Below are 15,326 nucleotides of genomic sequence, written 5' to 3' on the forward strand. Positions count from 1 at the left end.
GCCCTTGATAATATATGTCCTTGATAACATAGGCAATGTCCTTACAAACCATGATGCTACCTTCATAATGAAAAAAACACATAATTAAAAAGTTATAAAAAGGAAATCATTGATTTTCAAATTGATATAAAAATATTCATAATATCTTAACACAATAAATTTACCTAATAACTTGCAAATCGAAATTAAAAACCAAAAACACTACTATAATTGAAAATTACAGAAACGAAATCATTGATTTGCCTATCAATACAAAACAATTCATAGTAACACAATTCAAATGAAAAATAAGAAAAAATTAGACTAAGAATAAAAAAGTATAATAAAAATTTAAAAAATCTAAATTCTAAAAAAAATATAACTAAAAAATTTTAAAAAATAATATAAAGTTAATAAAAATAAAATTAAGTTCAAATTTAAAGAAGGTACACCACACTTTAAAATTATAGTATGGTAATTAATTTCAAAATAAATAGAGATGGGAAAGATAACATTTAAATAATTTTGATAAAAACAAAATAAAAAATATTTATTATTAATCATTTACTCAATTAACATATAATCAATTTTGAATTAATAGTTGTTTATAATACATATAATTAGTAAACTTATATAAAAATGAGTGGTTTAAAATACTGCTATTTGGGTGATTTTCTTCCTCTTCTAAGTTATTACTTTATTCACATTGGAAAAAAATTACTCCTACGTGTAGTTTCTCCATTCCTGATAGGTCTCTCGTCTCTACAGTAACTGGATTGAATGAAAGTCTTTTGATAGACAATTTACTTGCTAAAGATTAAGCAAACATAAATAATAGTAAATTCTTCCCACAAAAATAATCGATTGGAATTCTAATCATAATCAAAAGCAAAAATATAACATTCAAATAAAGAGATAACAAATACAGATCCATCCATATAGAAATTGTAAAAATTAAACTGTGAACACAATAAATGTTTTTGAAATCAGAAAATGAATATGTGAACATAAAAAATAGAAAATCAGGCAAGAAATTTTACATCATTAGTGTATTGAAAACAAAAAATTGACAAGTTAAGTTGTAATATGTGAAACATACAAATTTAAAATTTCTATTTTTCAATTTTGTTCGTAGTAACCCAACCACCCAACCTAGAAAGTCAGGGGCGGGACATAGGTTCGAATCCTGCCACCTTTCTTATGGATCAGCCTGTTGTTACCGGATGATGGGAATAACAAAGCAGAAATTAATTAATTAATTTGAGAGAATATAATATATAATGAAATTAAGCTGTAAATGTAAAATATTTTATATTCTATATGATTAAACAAAAAAAAATTAAATATCTACACTAATTTATCGGTTATTCTAATGTATCTCAATTAAATTTATAAATAATTTCATTAGAGTATACACAGAGGATATATTGTAAAAAATTCCAATCAATTTGATCAGAGCCAACTTAATAGGCTGTGACTTTTAAAAACAATACTAACTTAAACCTAACTAATATCGATGGATAATCTCTCACTTGGCGTGATCCGGCCACCCCCGGAAAGTTCCACCAAGCGGCTGAAATCGGAACTGGACTCAAAATCAGGTCTGGAATCTGAAGATGAATCGGAATCAAACGAGGAAACAGACACTGAATCAGATGATGAATTAGAATCAAAGAAAGCACAAGAGGAATTAGAAGTCTACTTGACTTGGGAATCAAAGCCAATTGAATATCTGCAGGAAAGGTACGATGATGATCCTTGTCCCCGTTATTTTGCGTGTAAGAACTTTTCTTATAGGAATAAAGCTATGTTAAAAAAAGAAGAAGATAGTAAAAAGGCAGTGGCTGAGTATTTGGATAAATCTCGCCACCTAAGTCCCTTCGATGCTATCCCTATTCCTCCGATGGCAAATGTATGTGGCAATAACTTTCCAGGACCCATTCCCCTTACGGAAAATTATCGACCGCATTTCATTCAACTCTCCAAACTTGCTTTGGATTACTATAATCATCACAACCAGGTTCTAAATCTAAACTCTACGAGCTTATTTCTTTCGTCAACCTCATTCTAACTTTTGTTCTTAATTATTAGGGTTTGAATTATGTGTTTGAAGACATTGTGAAGGTAACCGGACGGCATATTCCTCTTGGTACTTGTTACATTACCTTTATAGCAAAACCTAAAGCTTCTATCCAGCCTGCTACAACTTTTCAATCTGAAGTCTGGGATAGACTTACTTCACTCGGACCACCTATTGTCAAGTCATGCTCCATTAAAACCTAATGTTCACATTACGGTATTATTACACTTACATGTTTTATCCTTTCATAATTCTGTTTAGGTTTTTGGTTCAAATGTTGTGATCAATTATTACTGTTATCGCTATAAATTGCTGTAAATGTAGTTTGATAGCCTTTGTAACCTATCTATGTTGAAAACATGGAATTATTAATCAAATAAAACCATAAATGATTCTATTAATCAGTTATATCTGATCAGTTTTATCACTTGTTTATTCAGGCTGTCATGGAGTTGGTGTTGGAGTCTATTCACCTTAAGAATGCATGAAATGAAACACGTGTAAACAGTCTATTACTTCAGCTTGGTAGGATTTTTAATAGATTAGAGAATGCATAGGAAGTATTTAGAGTTACAAGAAGATATTATAGATAGTTAACCAAAAGTTTTTAAGATTTAAATATTCAGATTTAGCATGCGGAGTTACACTTTCAAGAATAAAAGTGGTGGTTATAAAATAAATTATTGTACGGGTAGTTGACCATATAACTTCTTTAATGAGTTGTGTGTGGAAAATGAGATTTGATTAGAGAATTGCTGATAAAAATATATATATATATATATATATATATATATATATATTTTTCTGGTTTATTCTACTTGATGTAAACTATGGTGTATTGAAACACTCGTGTAAACATTTTTCTTTGTTTTGTGGAAAACTGATTCAAATTAGTGGAAAACTGAACTGAATGCAATATTAGAAAAAACAACTTGAAACAAATTAGTTATAAATCTTGAACAAAATTTGAAAGTCACAATTGAAACATTATGAAACTCTTGAAATTGGGGGAAAATTGAATGAATCAAATCAACAATATCTTACGTGGCATTAAAGTGATAATATTTTGCTAACTAATCAAATTTTAAGGTAAAAATAGATGGATTAAAAGTGCGCCAACAAATTATTAGAAAAACTTTTTAAGAACGCTTTTTATTTCAAAAACCAAGTCAAGATTACAAGGATACATACTAGACGAAGATGAAGAAAAGTAAAAAGGTATCGTATTCAAAAAAAATATTTTGATGGTGTAGTGGGAAGCGGCAGGAACATCATTTTTTTGGAATATCTGTGGTTGGGAAATCAAGCCTTAAATAAAGCATTTCCATATCTGTTTCAAGTCTCTTCAAGGCCCTTGGGAAGCTTAGAAGACATGGGAGAGTGGCAAGATCGTTTTATGTTGAAGATGAGCCTGATCCTTTTATTTTGAAGTTGGAACAGGACTCTAATTTTTCAGTTGGGACCTGCTACAGAATTTTTTAGCAGATTTCTGTTGATAGGCATGGAGAGATAAGGAGTATTGTTAGCGCTGCAAAAGTTGTGGCAGTCATATGTTCCTCATAACATTAAATTGTTTGGCTAGAAACTATTCCAAGACAGATTATCATGTAACTCCCAGTTGGACCATAAAGAGAGTCCTTCAGGGTGTTATGATTGAGAATCAAAAAGCTCTAAATATCTTGTGAATAGTGACGATATGAAAATGACATTAAATCTTTAATGATAATTTATTTTAAGGCCCTTTCACTAATATATCATATGTTAATCTAATTGCAGTAATGTGATTTTTCTTCATGTATTCTCATTAATTATGATTCAGTTTTGAATTTGGCTGAGCCTTATCTTTATAGTCCAAATAAAAGACTTGGAAAATGGTTTGGTGTCAACAGATAACAAGAATATCATTCAACCGAAAAGATACACTTTTCATAATGTGGCATATCAAACAGAACTAAAATTTTAAACATTTGTTCCTTGTGTTCTTTCAAAAAGATTAAAACTGGCAGAAAACAAATACTGAAAGTGACATGATACACAAAATATGTATTTCAACAATTGCTAAACTGAAAGTGTATTAGGTTTTAATGGCACACGACTTGACGTCAAGGTGAGTAATTCTCTCATAGATATGTATTCGAAATGCGGTTACTTATGTGAAGCTCGAGTTCTGTTTGATATGAATGAGGAGAAGGATGTTGTTTCGCGGAGTTCTTTGATTGTGGGATACTCTAAGAAAGGAGATTTCCGCAGAACGTTTGAGTTGCTAAGGAATATGCAGATTGAAGAGAAGGTACAGGTGGATGAGGTGACTCTGATGAATGTTTTACTGGTTTGTGTGAAGAGATTCTGTTTTTTGAAATTGAAGGAGATTCATGGTTATTCTTTAAGGCATGGATTCCTTCCGAGTGATGGATTGCTTGCCAATGCTTTGGTTGCTGGATATGCTAAGTGTGGTCCACTGGATTATGCCGAGAGTGTGTTTGGTGGTATGGAGTCGAAAACGGTGAGTTCTTGGAGTTTGATGATTGGCGGTCATGCGCAAAATGGTTTTCCTGGAAAGGCTTTGGATTTGTACCTTTTGATGAGAGATTCTGGCTTGGATCCCAATCGGTTTACAATTATTAGTCTTCTTTCGGCTCCGAAATCGCCTGAAATCCCTGTCAATTGATATAATCGGTTTACAATTATTAGTCTTCTTTTGACATATATAGTTAATTGAAGTACTTATGGTAATGAGGTATGTATCGGCATAATATAATGATTTTCCCATGTTTCTTGCAGGAGGGGAAGTATAGGGAAGCACTGGGTAAATGGGAAGTTGCTCTTGCATTGGCTGAGGTAATATCTATTCTGTTATTTAAATGTTTTCAGGCGATTTCGGAGTGGGCTGGGGGTGATCACTCTTTACTTTCAATTGAAAGATTAGTGTAAATATATACTAATAATTTCAATTAATTACTGGATTAGGTTAGATGTATTGGCCTGACATTTTAGAAATGTATGAAACTTCAAATTACTCCACTATATAGGTCAGTTATTGAAACAAAATTATTATCAAATATTTATAGCTAGCTAGACTGTGCTCTTAAATGTACATATTAGAGTTCAGTTATGAATTTGTATTCATGATGTGGATTGATCCTACTCTAAACAAGAGTGTTGTAGGCAAGTATAATTCATATGATAAATCTCATGTATTTACAGAGCCAGTATTGGGCCCATAAATTTATGCAATGGAGAGAGATGTAAATACAAATTCGGTTAGTTCATCTAATCTTGATTCATGTCATAAAGTTGATAATTCGTCGAAACCCACATCCTCTAGATGTAAGCAATGTGAGACTCATCAAGCATAGGGTAATCTGCCACAAACAGAACTCTAGCTCCTGTGCTCATTGCTTACACTGAAAAGGTATGTTGATTATACCTATGGATATAGATTGTGTTAATTCTTCTATTTGGGTTTTGTTAGTTTGTTGTTTTGGTGCATTTAGTTATGATCACATTAACTCCTTACTCTTGGAGAGTGAATGGAATTTGCTAATGATGGACTTCAACTGATGTTTCGTGTATTTCTTTCAGTTTGTCGGATAATGCATAAGGTCTTGTTGAGGTAATGAGGAAATTAGTGTCCATTGCTCCAGTTCACTGTCAGCCTTTTATCTCACACCTGTCAGAAGCAGTTTGGCAAGACTACACCTATGGATATTGGACCTTCATCACAAAACATGTAAGTGATCTTGCTTCCTAAGAAGTAGTTGTTAAAATTTTAAAAGTGTTCTTTTTCTTATTATAAATGATGATTTTCCCATGTTTCTTGCAGGAGGGGAAGTATAGGGAAGCATTTCTATTGTTGTTTGCATTTCAAATTACATATAGAAAGAGAGGCGTTGTGTTGCTAGGAAAAAATTCGAGGTTACTTGAGAGAATTGTACCACATGGAGATTTGCTTCTTATTCAATAAAAGAGTTGGGTAAACTTGGTGAAAGCCACATTCAATTGTGTTTTATCTTTAGAGCCAAATGTGAGGTGGAGTATTATTTCAGTGAAAGCCACATTCAATTCTGTTCCTATCTGTTTGATGAATTGCCTAGCTGACATAATTTTGTAAAACTCACTATTTATTTTTAAAAATAAAATAGTACTTTTGGTTGAATCACAATTAACCACCGGGAGTTTCTTGGAACTTAGAGCCACGAACTTCCCCAAAAGACCAGTTCCAGGTAGTCAAAGTTCTGGTGCAAGGTTCTGTCTGAAGAACAAAGTTTCCTGCAAACTTACCGAGTTAAGAAATGATTTGAGCTCATCAAAGGAACTTGAAAAGATTAAGCCCTTGGTTAAGATGTGCGGCATTACATTAGCTAAAGATGCTGCAATGGCGACAGAAGCTAGTGCAAATTTTATTGGAATGATTATCTGGCCAAACTCGAAACGTTCTATTTCACTTTCTGTTGCAAAGGAGATATCAAAAGTTGCAAAGGAGATATCAGAATTTGAAGAGATTATGCGTGTTCAATGGTGCTGAGTTTCTATACAGCGTCGTCGACAGAACAAATTAACATCATCGACAAAGCTGCCAACCTCGAAGGCATACACTTGTTACATGGAAGCGAGTGAAGAGGATCACATCGTCTATACCGACTTCAAAAGTTTGCATGATAAAGCTGTTCTAGGATCAAATCGTCTATATCGACTTCAAAAGTTTGCATGATAAAGCTGTTCTTGAGAAATATTATGAGTTGTTTGAATATTTTGTTGTTAATATTATGACTTTTAAGTACAAAAATATGATTTTGTATACTTTTTGATAAATATGAAAAATATTATGACTTAGTACATGAAATATGATTTTTATGTGCATGATTTTAATACTATTTGAAATATGGGAAAAGTTAACATGTGCCCTAAGGGCACAAGTTAATGAGATATTTATAGAAATATTTTCTTGGAACGCGTGCATTCAATGTATCGAAACTTTAAATATGACTTTATTACATTTAATTACTTTTAACTTTTTCTAATTATAGTATCCTTAACATGTGCCCTTAGGGCACATGTTAGCATGACCCTTGAAATATTATGACTTTTTAGTACATGAAATATGAAGAAATGTGATAAATAAAATAAGGTGTAATGTAGCATATGAAATATTTGTCAAAAGAAATGTAGCATATGAAATAGGGTGTAAATAGAATTAAATATAATATAATTTGTTCATTAATAAAGGGTGTAAATTATATTAAAAAATGGTGTAAATTATCATGTATTTACACCCGAATTTTATTTAAAAAGGGTGTAAATTAGAACATATTTACACCCGACTTTTATTATAATAGGATGTAATTATGAACATATTTACACCCGATTTTTATTAAAATAGGATGTAATTATGAACATATTTACACCAGATTTTTATTAAAATATGATGTAATTATGAACATATTTACACCAAATTTTTATCAAAATAGGGTGTAACTATGAACATATTTACACCCGATTTTTATTAAAATAGGTGTAACTATGTATTGAAGGAATTCTCCTAGTAGTGTCATTAGAGGGAAACTGACAGGTGTCAGTATTTGTGTAATTGTGAACCTGCTATAGCAGGTCACATATTAGGGCTATATATAGTTGAGTTACACCTGTTTGTAACTAACAGAAAATGAAAAACTGAATTCAGTTACAACAATATGAAAATATCTTCTATCTCTTCTATTCTTTCTTACATGGTATCAGATTGCTAAGTCGATCCATGGCAAGCTCTAACTCTTCCGATACGTCTTCGCCGAAAATAGAATCAACACCGGTGGCGCCGCCGATTGCGGAACGACATGATTCTCACCGTCTTCAATTTTCGTTCAAGATAGCGCAGAAATTAGACGAGAAAAACTTCCATCTATGGCGTCAACAAGTTGAGCCATACATCAATGCTCACGATCTAACGGATCTGGTGGTTTGCACACGCGTTCCGCTCAAATTCGCGAACGATGAAGATCGTCGTAGTGGCACCGTGAGTCCGGCGTATTCGTCGTGGATCCAAAAGGATTGTTGCTCTCGTGGCTTCAGTCCACGCTTTCTAACGAGATTCTCTCTCGTGTTCTCAGTTGCTCTCATGCTCACGAGCTTTGGGATCAGTTGTTCTCCTATTTTCAAAAACAAACTCGCGCGCGTGCACGGCAGCTTCGAGTTGAGTTACGCGCCATTACACTTGATTCTCTTTCAGTTCAAGATTATCTTCTCAAGATTCGTACTACTGTGGATGCGTTGGCCTCGATTGGAGATGCTATTCCTCTTTCTCACCATATTGATGTGATTCTTGAAGGATTAACTGTTGATTATGCTCCGGTGGTGTCTGTTATTGAGAGCAAGTTCGGTGTTATAGATCTTGATGAGGTGGAGATCTTAATCCTTGCTCATGAATTACGTCTTGCTAAGCTCAAGAAATCCACTGTTCCAGACGTAGCTTCTCTTAATCTCACACATGCTCCATCCAATTCTCCTAACTCTGCTCCTGTTGAAGATTCACCTACACCTACCAATGACACTTCAGTTACTCCTAATGCTACACAAACTCAAGTTTAACCGGAGTATAACTCTTTTCGTGGTGGTAGATCCAATCGTGGTGGCCGGTTTGGCAGAGGAAGAAGTGGTCGTTCCTCTGGTTATGGTGGCATTCAGTGCCAAGTAGGCTTGAAACCTAGTAACTCTGCCCTAAACTGTTGGCATAAGTACAATTCTCAGTTCCAACCTTCCTCAGGTGGTGCTCAATATGGTTCTGCTCCCTATGCACCTCAGACTCCTTGGTATGGTGCTCCTGCTGCTTATGTTCAGGCTCCTCCAAATGTTTGGTACAAGTCTCATAGGCCTGCAACTGTGGTGGCTAATCCCCCTGCAGCCTATATTGTCAATGCTGCTCCTGCCCCTGCTAGTGCTGCTGCGTGGTTCCCTGATTCTGGAGCCTCCTTCCATGTTACTAGTGATCCTAAAAACATTCAGCAACCTACTCAATTTGAAGGTCATGACCAATTCTTTGTAGGAAATGGTCAAGGTTTGAACATCTCTTCTGCTGGTGTCAGCTCCTTTCCTTCTCCTTTTCAACCTAACACACACCTCACACTTCAGAACTTATTACTTGTTCCTAATATTACTAAAAATTTGCTTAGTGTGAGTCAGTTCTGTAGGGATAATCAGGTGTACTTCTTGTTTACTACTAATCAATGTCTTGTTAAATCCCAGGTTTTTGATGCTACTCTTCTTGAAGGCCATGTAGGAGCTGATGGACTGTATTCCTTCCCTCCTCTGAATCTGTCCAAGTCTACTTCTGTTTTTAGTTCACCTAGTCTAAATAAATCTGTACCTAGTGTTAATTCTGTTGATGTTCTTTCTAGTCTGCCCAATGTTTGGCATCTTAGGCCTGGCCATCCTAATACTCATACTCTTAGACTTGTATTGCAAAGTTGTAATATCCCTTTACCAAATAAATATAATGATACTTTCTGTTCAACTTGTTGTCTTGGGAAAGCTCATAGACTTCCATCTTCCACCTCACACACTATTTACACTAAGCCTTTGGAACTCATTTTTACTGACTTGTGGGGACCCTCACCTAGTCCCTCTACATCTGGATATTCCTATTACATGTCCTTTGATGATGCTTATTCCAGGTACACTTGGACTTATCTGCTTAAGTCCAAATATGAACCTATTCATACCTTCGAGCAGTTCAAAGCCATGGTGGAACTGCAACTCAACTTGCCTATCAAGATGGTTCAGTCTGACTGAGGTGGTGAGTTCAGACCCTTCACTAACTATCTCAAAGAGCTAGGCATTATCCACAGACTCATCTGTCCTCACACTCATCATCAGAATGGTGTTATTGAAAGAAAACACAGACACATTGTGGAAATTGGCCTCACCTTGCTCAGTAAAGCTTCTCTGCCTATCACATACTGGGACTATGCTTTTTCCACTGCTGTTTTCCTCATCAACATGCTGCCTTCTTCTTCTGTTCAGTTTCAGGTTCCTTTCACTCTTCTTTTTCATCAAAATCCTGATTACAAATTTCTCAAGGTGTTTGGGTGTGCCTGTTTTCCTTTACTCAGACCCTACAGTGCTCATAAACTTGAATTTAGGTCTCAAGAATGTCTGTTTTTGGGCTACTCTCCTTCTCATAAAGGGTATAGGTGCCTGACCCCTAATGGTAGGCTTTACATTTCTAAGGATGTCTTGTTCCATGAGTCTAGGTTTCCTTACCATGACCTATTTCCTGCTTCCTCTTCACCCTCTCCTCCAGTAAAGAGTGTCACAATTTCTCCTCTGAGTTGTAGTCCCTCCATATCTACACCTAGTCCTTCTTCGGGTCCTGTTGCTCTTTCTCCTTCAAGTGCAGCTAATTCTTCCAGTGCTTCCACTCCTATTTCTTCCTCTTCTGAGCAAGTTCCTTCCCCCACAAGTAAATCTTCCTCCTCTGATGAGTCTAGTTCCTCTTCTTCCAGTAAGTCCTCTGCTTCTCTTCCTCCTAATGCTGTTCCTGTTGATACCATTCCTTCTAATTCTCACACTATGCAAACCAGAGCTAAGTCTGGTTTTGCACAACCCAGGCTGCAACCAAGACTTCTCCTTACTCATGTTGAGCCTAGAAATGCCAAGCAAGCTCTAGCAGATTCTCATTGGAAAACAACAATGCAGGTTGAGTATGATGCTCTCATGAAGAATGAAACCTGGTCCTTGGTTCCTCTTCCTTCTAATAAGAAGGCCATATGTTGTAAGTGGGTTTTTAGGGTGAAAGAGAATCCAGATGGGATTGTCAACAAGCTGAAGGCTAGGCTGGTTGCTAAAGGTTTCCATCAAAAGCAAGGTCTTGATTTCAATGAGACTTTCTCTCTTGTTGTGAAGCCCATTACTATAAGAATCATCCTCACCATTGCCATCACACACAAGTGGACTATTCAGCAACTTGATGTGAATAATGCCTTTTTGAATGGCTGCCTTGAAGAAGAAGTCTTCATGGAGCAGCCTCAAGGGTTTGTTCACTCTGATCCCTCTCTTGTTTGTAAGATTTCTAAAGCCTTATATGGCCTAAAACAGGCTCCAAGGCAATGGTTTGAGAGACTCAAATCTACTCTGCTCAGTCTGCACTTTCAAGCCAGCAAGTGTGACCCATCCTTGTTCACCATGGTTTCTCAAGGTCATACAACATACCTCTTGGTGTATGTTGATGATATTATTATCACATGCAACTCTCCTTCTATTATTCAAGCCACCATCTCTAAACTAAACTCTGCTTTCTCTTTGAACCTGCTTGGCTCCCTTGATTATTTCTTGGGTATTGAGGTTAAACAGGCCTCTTCAAGTTGCCTTTTAATGACTCAAGCCAAGTATCTTAGAGACCTCCTGCAGAAGACAAATATGCTTGAAGCTGCCCATGTTAACACCCCTATGCAGTCCACCTGTAAGCTCACTAAAATAGGCTCTCCTGCCTTATATGATCCTTTTATGTATAGGTCTGTAGTTGGAGCTTTGCAATATGCTACAATCACAAGACCTGACATTACCTTTGCTGTGAACAAAGTTTGTCAATATATGGCTCATCTTCTTGAGGTTCACTGGGTTGCAGTCAAGAGGATTTTACGATATCTCAAAGGTACTATAAATCAGGGTCTCTTGCTCACACCCTTGTCTCCCTCAGTCACTCCTTCTCTGCAAGTTTTCTGTGATGCTGATTGGGCATCTGATCCTGATGATAGAAGAAACACTTCTGGTGCTGCTCTTTTCTATGGTTTTAATCTGATTAGTTGGTGGTCCAAGAAGCAACAGGTTGTAGCAAGATCCAGCACTGAGGCAGAGTACAAGAGCTTGGCTCAGTCTACAGCTGATCTTCTTTGGGTTCAGACTCTCCTTCATGAGCTTCACATTGTCACTACTCCCCCTGTTATATACTGTGACAACCAGTCTGCAGTGTCACTTGCTCACAATCCAGTCTTGCATGCAAGAACCAAACACATGGAGATAGATCTGTTCTTTGTAAGGGAGAAAGTTCTTGCTAAGCAACTGAGAGTTCAACACATTCCTGGCACTGCTCAACTGGCAGATACCTTCACAAAGCCCCTGCCTTCTACAAAGTTTCTGGAGCTCAAACACAAACTCAGGGTTGCTAGCTCCCCATGAGTTTGTGGGGGGGGGGGGGGGGTATTGAAGGAATTCTCCTAGTAGTGTCATTAGAGGGAAACTGACAGGTGTCAGTATTTGTGTAATTGTGAACCTGCTATTGCAGGTCACATATTAGGGCTATATATAGTTGAGTTACACCTGTTTGTAACTAACAGAAAATGAAAAACAGAATTCAGTTACAACAATATGAAAATATCTTCTATCTCTTCTATTCTTTCTTACACTATGAATGTATTTACACCCGATTTTTATTAAAATTGGGTGTAAATAAGAACGTACTTACACCCGATTTTTATTAAAATTAGGTGTAAATAAGAATGTATTTACACCCGATTTTAAATGGGTGTAAATGCGTTAGACATTTCTCACCCGATGAATATACACCCGATTTTTATTAAATTTAATGGGTGTAAATTTAACAAAAAAACGGGTGTAAATTAACCTTTTTGTACTAATGATATATATATATATATATATATATATATATATATATATATATATATACATACACACTTAAAAAAATTACTTTTAAGTCCGTAAAATAAGCGAGTTGAACCTAATAAGATAAACCTAACGAGTTGAACTGAGATATTCGTGAACTTCTAACAAGTCAAGTTTGAGCTGAAAAAAGGTTCGTGATAAACTCGAACTTGAACTCAAACTCGGCTAATTCTTAACGAGTCGAGTTTGAGCTGAAAAAGAAGATCGTCATGAACTCGAATTCGGCCAATTCTAAACGAGTCGAACTGAGCTGAGGCGAGTTCGACTCGACTTATTTTCAGCCCTACATGTTAGCTATATTATTTTATGTGAGATCTATTTTCAAAATAAAAGACCCACCTATATTTCATTCAATAAAAAGGTGAGTGTTGGAGAGAGTGTTAAAAAGAAAATGTTGGTAACATTTTTTTAATTATAATTATGACTTGGCATACTACTGGATTAGATTTTTTTTTTTGAATTCTTATATATTCAATTTAAAAAATTGGATAAAATTATCTTGAATGTAGCATTTTATCGAAATTGATAATTATAATTAATGATTAGCATCTCATTGAATATATATTTTTTATACATATCTCAACGGAAATCTATATGCAAAGCCATCAAAATGCATATTGGTTGGTATGTCAAGTCCGATCGAACATAAAGTTTGATTTTGAAAATTATAGTCTAATTTTTATTAGGGTTTAATAGCCCTCCCAAAAAAATTGCTACAAGGCTAGTTTGTATGAATTGTGGGTAGTTGGTTTGATTCATATGACTATAAATTAAAAAAATAAATTATTATTTCCTTCGTGTTAGTTGGAAGTTTCAATGTCAAACTTTATTTAATATGATAAGTAAAAAAGGAAATATTTTGAAGATGTTTTGGGATTCGACATGGAGTTTGTCGGCCAGTCCTAATCGAAGCCATCCTTGCATGAGAGGAAGATGTTGGATAGGACTTAGAAATATTTTCTAAGTTTGAGTTACGATTCGATGAAAGCAATATTGAAGTTGCATTCGAGGAGAAGTTTTGAATTTGAATAAGGGGTAACTCTGTATTTTGTCCTTATCCAATTTCAAAGAGAGACGCGTGAAACTTCAAGATAAATGGAAGACATGCTGAGCGAAACGTGTCACTTTCTGGAAGAAAGACCGTTGATAGCGGTTGTTTCGACTTATTATATATGGGATCTTGGTGTTAAGATTTTTGTGTGTTCAATTGTTGTACAAATACTCCTAAATAGTCTAAGTACCTAGCAAATTGAGAAAAGAGTCATTGAGAATGTACGTTTGAGAAAAACCAGATTTACATTTCAATTTAAAATTCATTTACACTTCTAGAATTTATCTTCCATTGCAAGTTATTTTAAAAAGCACTATTTATTGCTATTTCCTTTATATATTCTGCAAGTTATATCTTTTTAAAACATACATTCTCCAAATCATGAATGTTGTCGAAGCACTTAACATTCCCTTCTAGAAAATATAATCTTAACAATAGCACATGTCCTAGGATTCACTGGTCGATCTTATAAAGTTAACCATTTTTGGAGACTAAAGGTTGTTTACCAATTTTCACGGTAAAAAATTGGCACGCTAAGTGGGACAGTGCTATTAATTAGAATATTTTTCATGTGAAAATTTTGTATAAAGTTCTTCAATTTTCCATCTCTCTGTTAAACTTCGTTGCATGATACTAAGAAGTGGTAGAATAGCCACAAACAATGGAGAAAACGACGGAGAAACATCATATTTACATTTCAATTTAAAGTTCATTTACATTTCCATAATTTATCTTCCATTGCAAGTTATTTTAAAAAGCACTCTTTATTGTCATTTCCTTTATTTATTCTGCAAGTTATATCTTTTTAAAACATACATTCTCCAAATCATGATAGGTGTCGAAGCATTTAACATTCTAGAAAACATAAGCTTAACAATAGCACATATCCTAGGATTAACTGGTCGATCCTGTAAAGTTAACCATTTTTGGATACCAGAGGTTGTTTACCGAATTTCACGATAAAAAATTGGCACGCTAAGTGAGACAGTTCTATTAATTAGAATATTTTTCTTGTGAAAATTTTGTATAAATTTCTTCTTTTTACCATCTCTCTGTTAAACTTCGTTGCATGATACTAAGAAGTGGTAGAATAGCCACAAACAACGGAGAAAGGCCAAAGAGAGGATATGTTAGGAGGATGGCGAGTCAAAGTCAGACAAATAATCAAAATCCTCCAAAAAATAATGGAGAACCACCCCCATTATCTTGGATGGGGGGAACTATAATTTCAGCGCCTATATTTGAATCTGTACCATACACGGCAAGTTCGATGCCATTGCAGTCGATTGCCCAAATTGGACCCATTTTGTCATATGTAGGGACGTAGGGTCCACAAGTGAACCCCCCATCGGTGGGGAACACTTCATCTAGGCCTTATATGCCTCCTAGGTTCTCCATGTCTTTAGGTGGTCGCAAACAGCCTTATGGCATGTCAACTTCGTTGATGCCAAGTTTGTACAACACCACGTCAATATTTTCAGAGCCGGTAGTGAATATAACTTCGCCATTATAAGAATCTAGGCCTGCTGTTAATAACATGGGTCG

General features: G+C 35.2%; 1 protein-coding gene and 1 long non-coding RNA gene across 2 annotated transcripts; both read left to right on the plus strand.

Annotated features, from left to right (window-relative positions):
• The first annotated feature begins 1,444 nt into the window (after positions 1-1,444).
• Positions 1,445-2,811, plus strand: LOC131655893 (uncharacterized). Its single transcript, XM_058925692.1, has 3 exons — positions 1,445-1,999; positions 2,071-2,275; positions 2,500-2,811. The coding sequence occupies exons 1-2, from the start codon at positions 1,496-1,498 to the stop codon at positions 2,260-2,262; spliced, it is 696 nt and encodes a 231-aa protein (XP_058781675.1). The 5' UTR covers positions 1,445-1,495; the 3' UTR covers positions 2,263-2,275; positions 2,500-2,811.
• A 934-nt stretch (positions 2,812-3,745) lies between these two features.
• Positions 3,746-6,150, plus strand: LOC131655894 (uncharacterized). The gene is made up of 3 exons (XR_009299916.1): positions 3,746-4,897; positions 5,642-5,789; positions 5,883-6,150. It is a non-coding gene; the product is annotated as an uncharacterized LOC131655894 (long non-coding RNA).
• The last annotated feature ends 9,176 nt before the right edge of the window (positions 6,151-15,326 follow it).

The sequence above is a fragment of the Vicia villosa genome, linkage group LG3 (genome assembly GCF_029867415.1).
Source record: "Vicia villosa cultivar HV-30 ecotype Madison, WI linkage group LG3, Vvil1.0, whole genome shotgun sequence".
NCBI classification, from domain to species: Eukaryota; Viridiplantae; Streptophyta; class Magnoliopsida; order Fabales; family Fabaceae; genus Vicia; species Vicia villosa.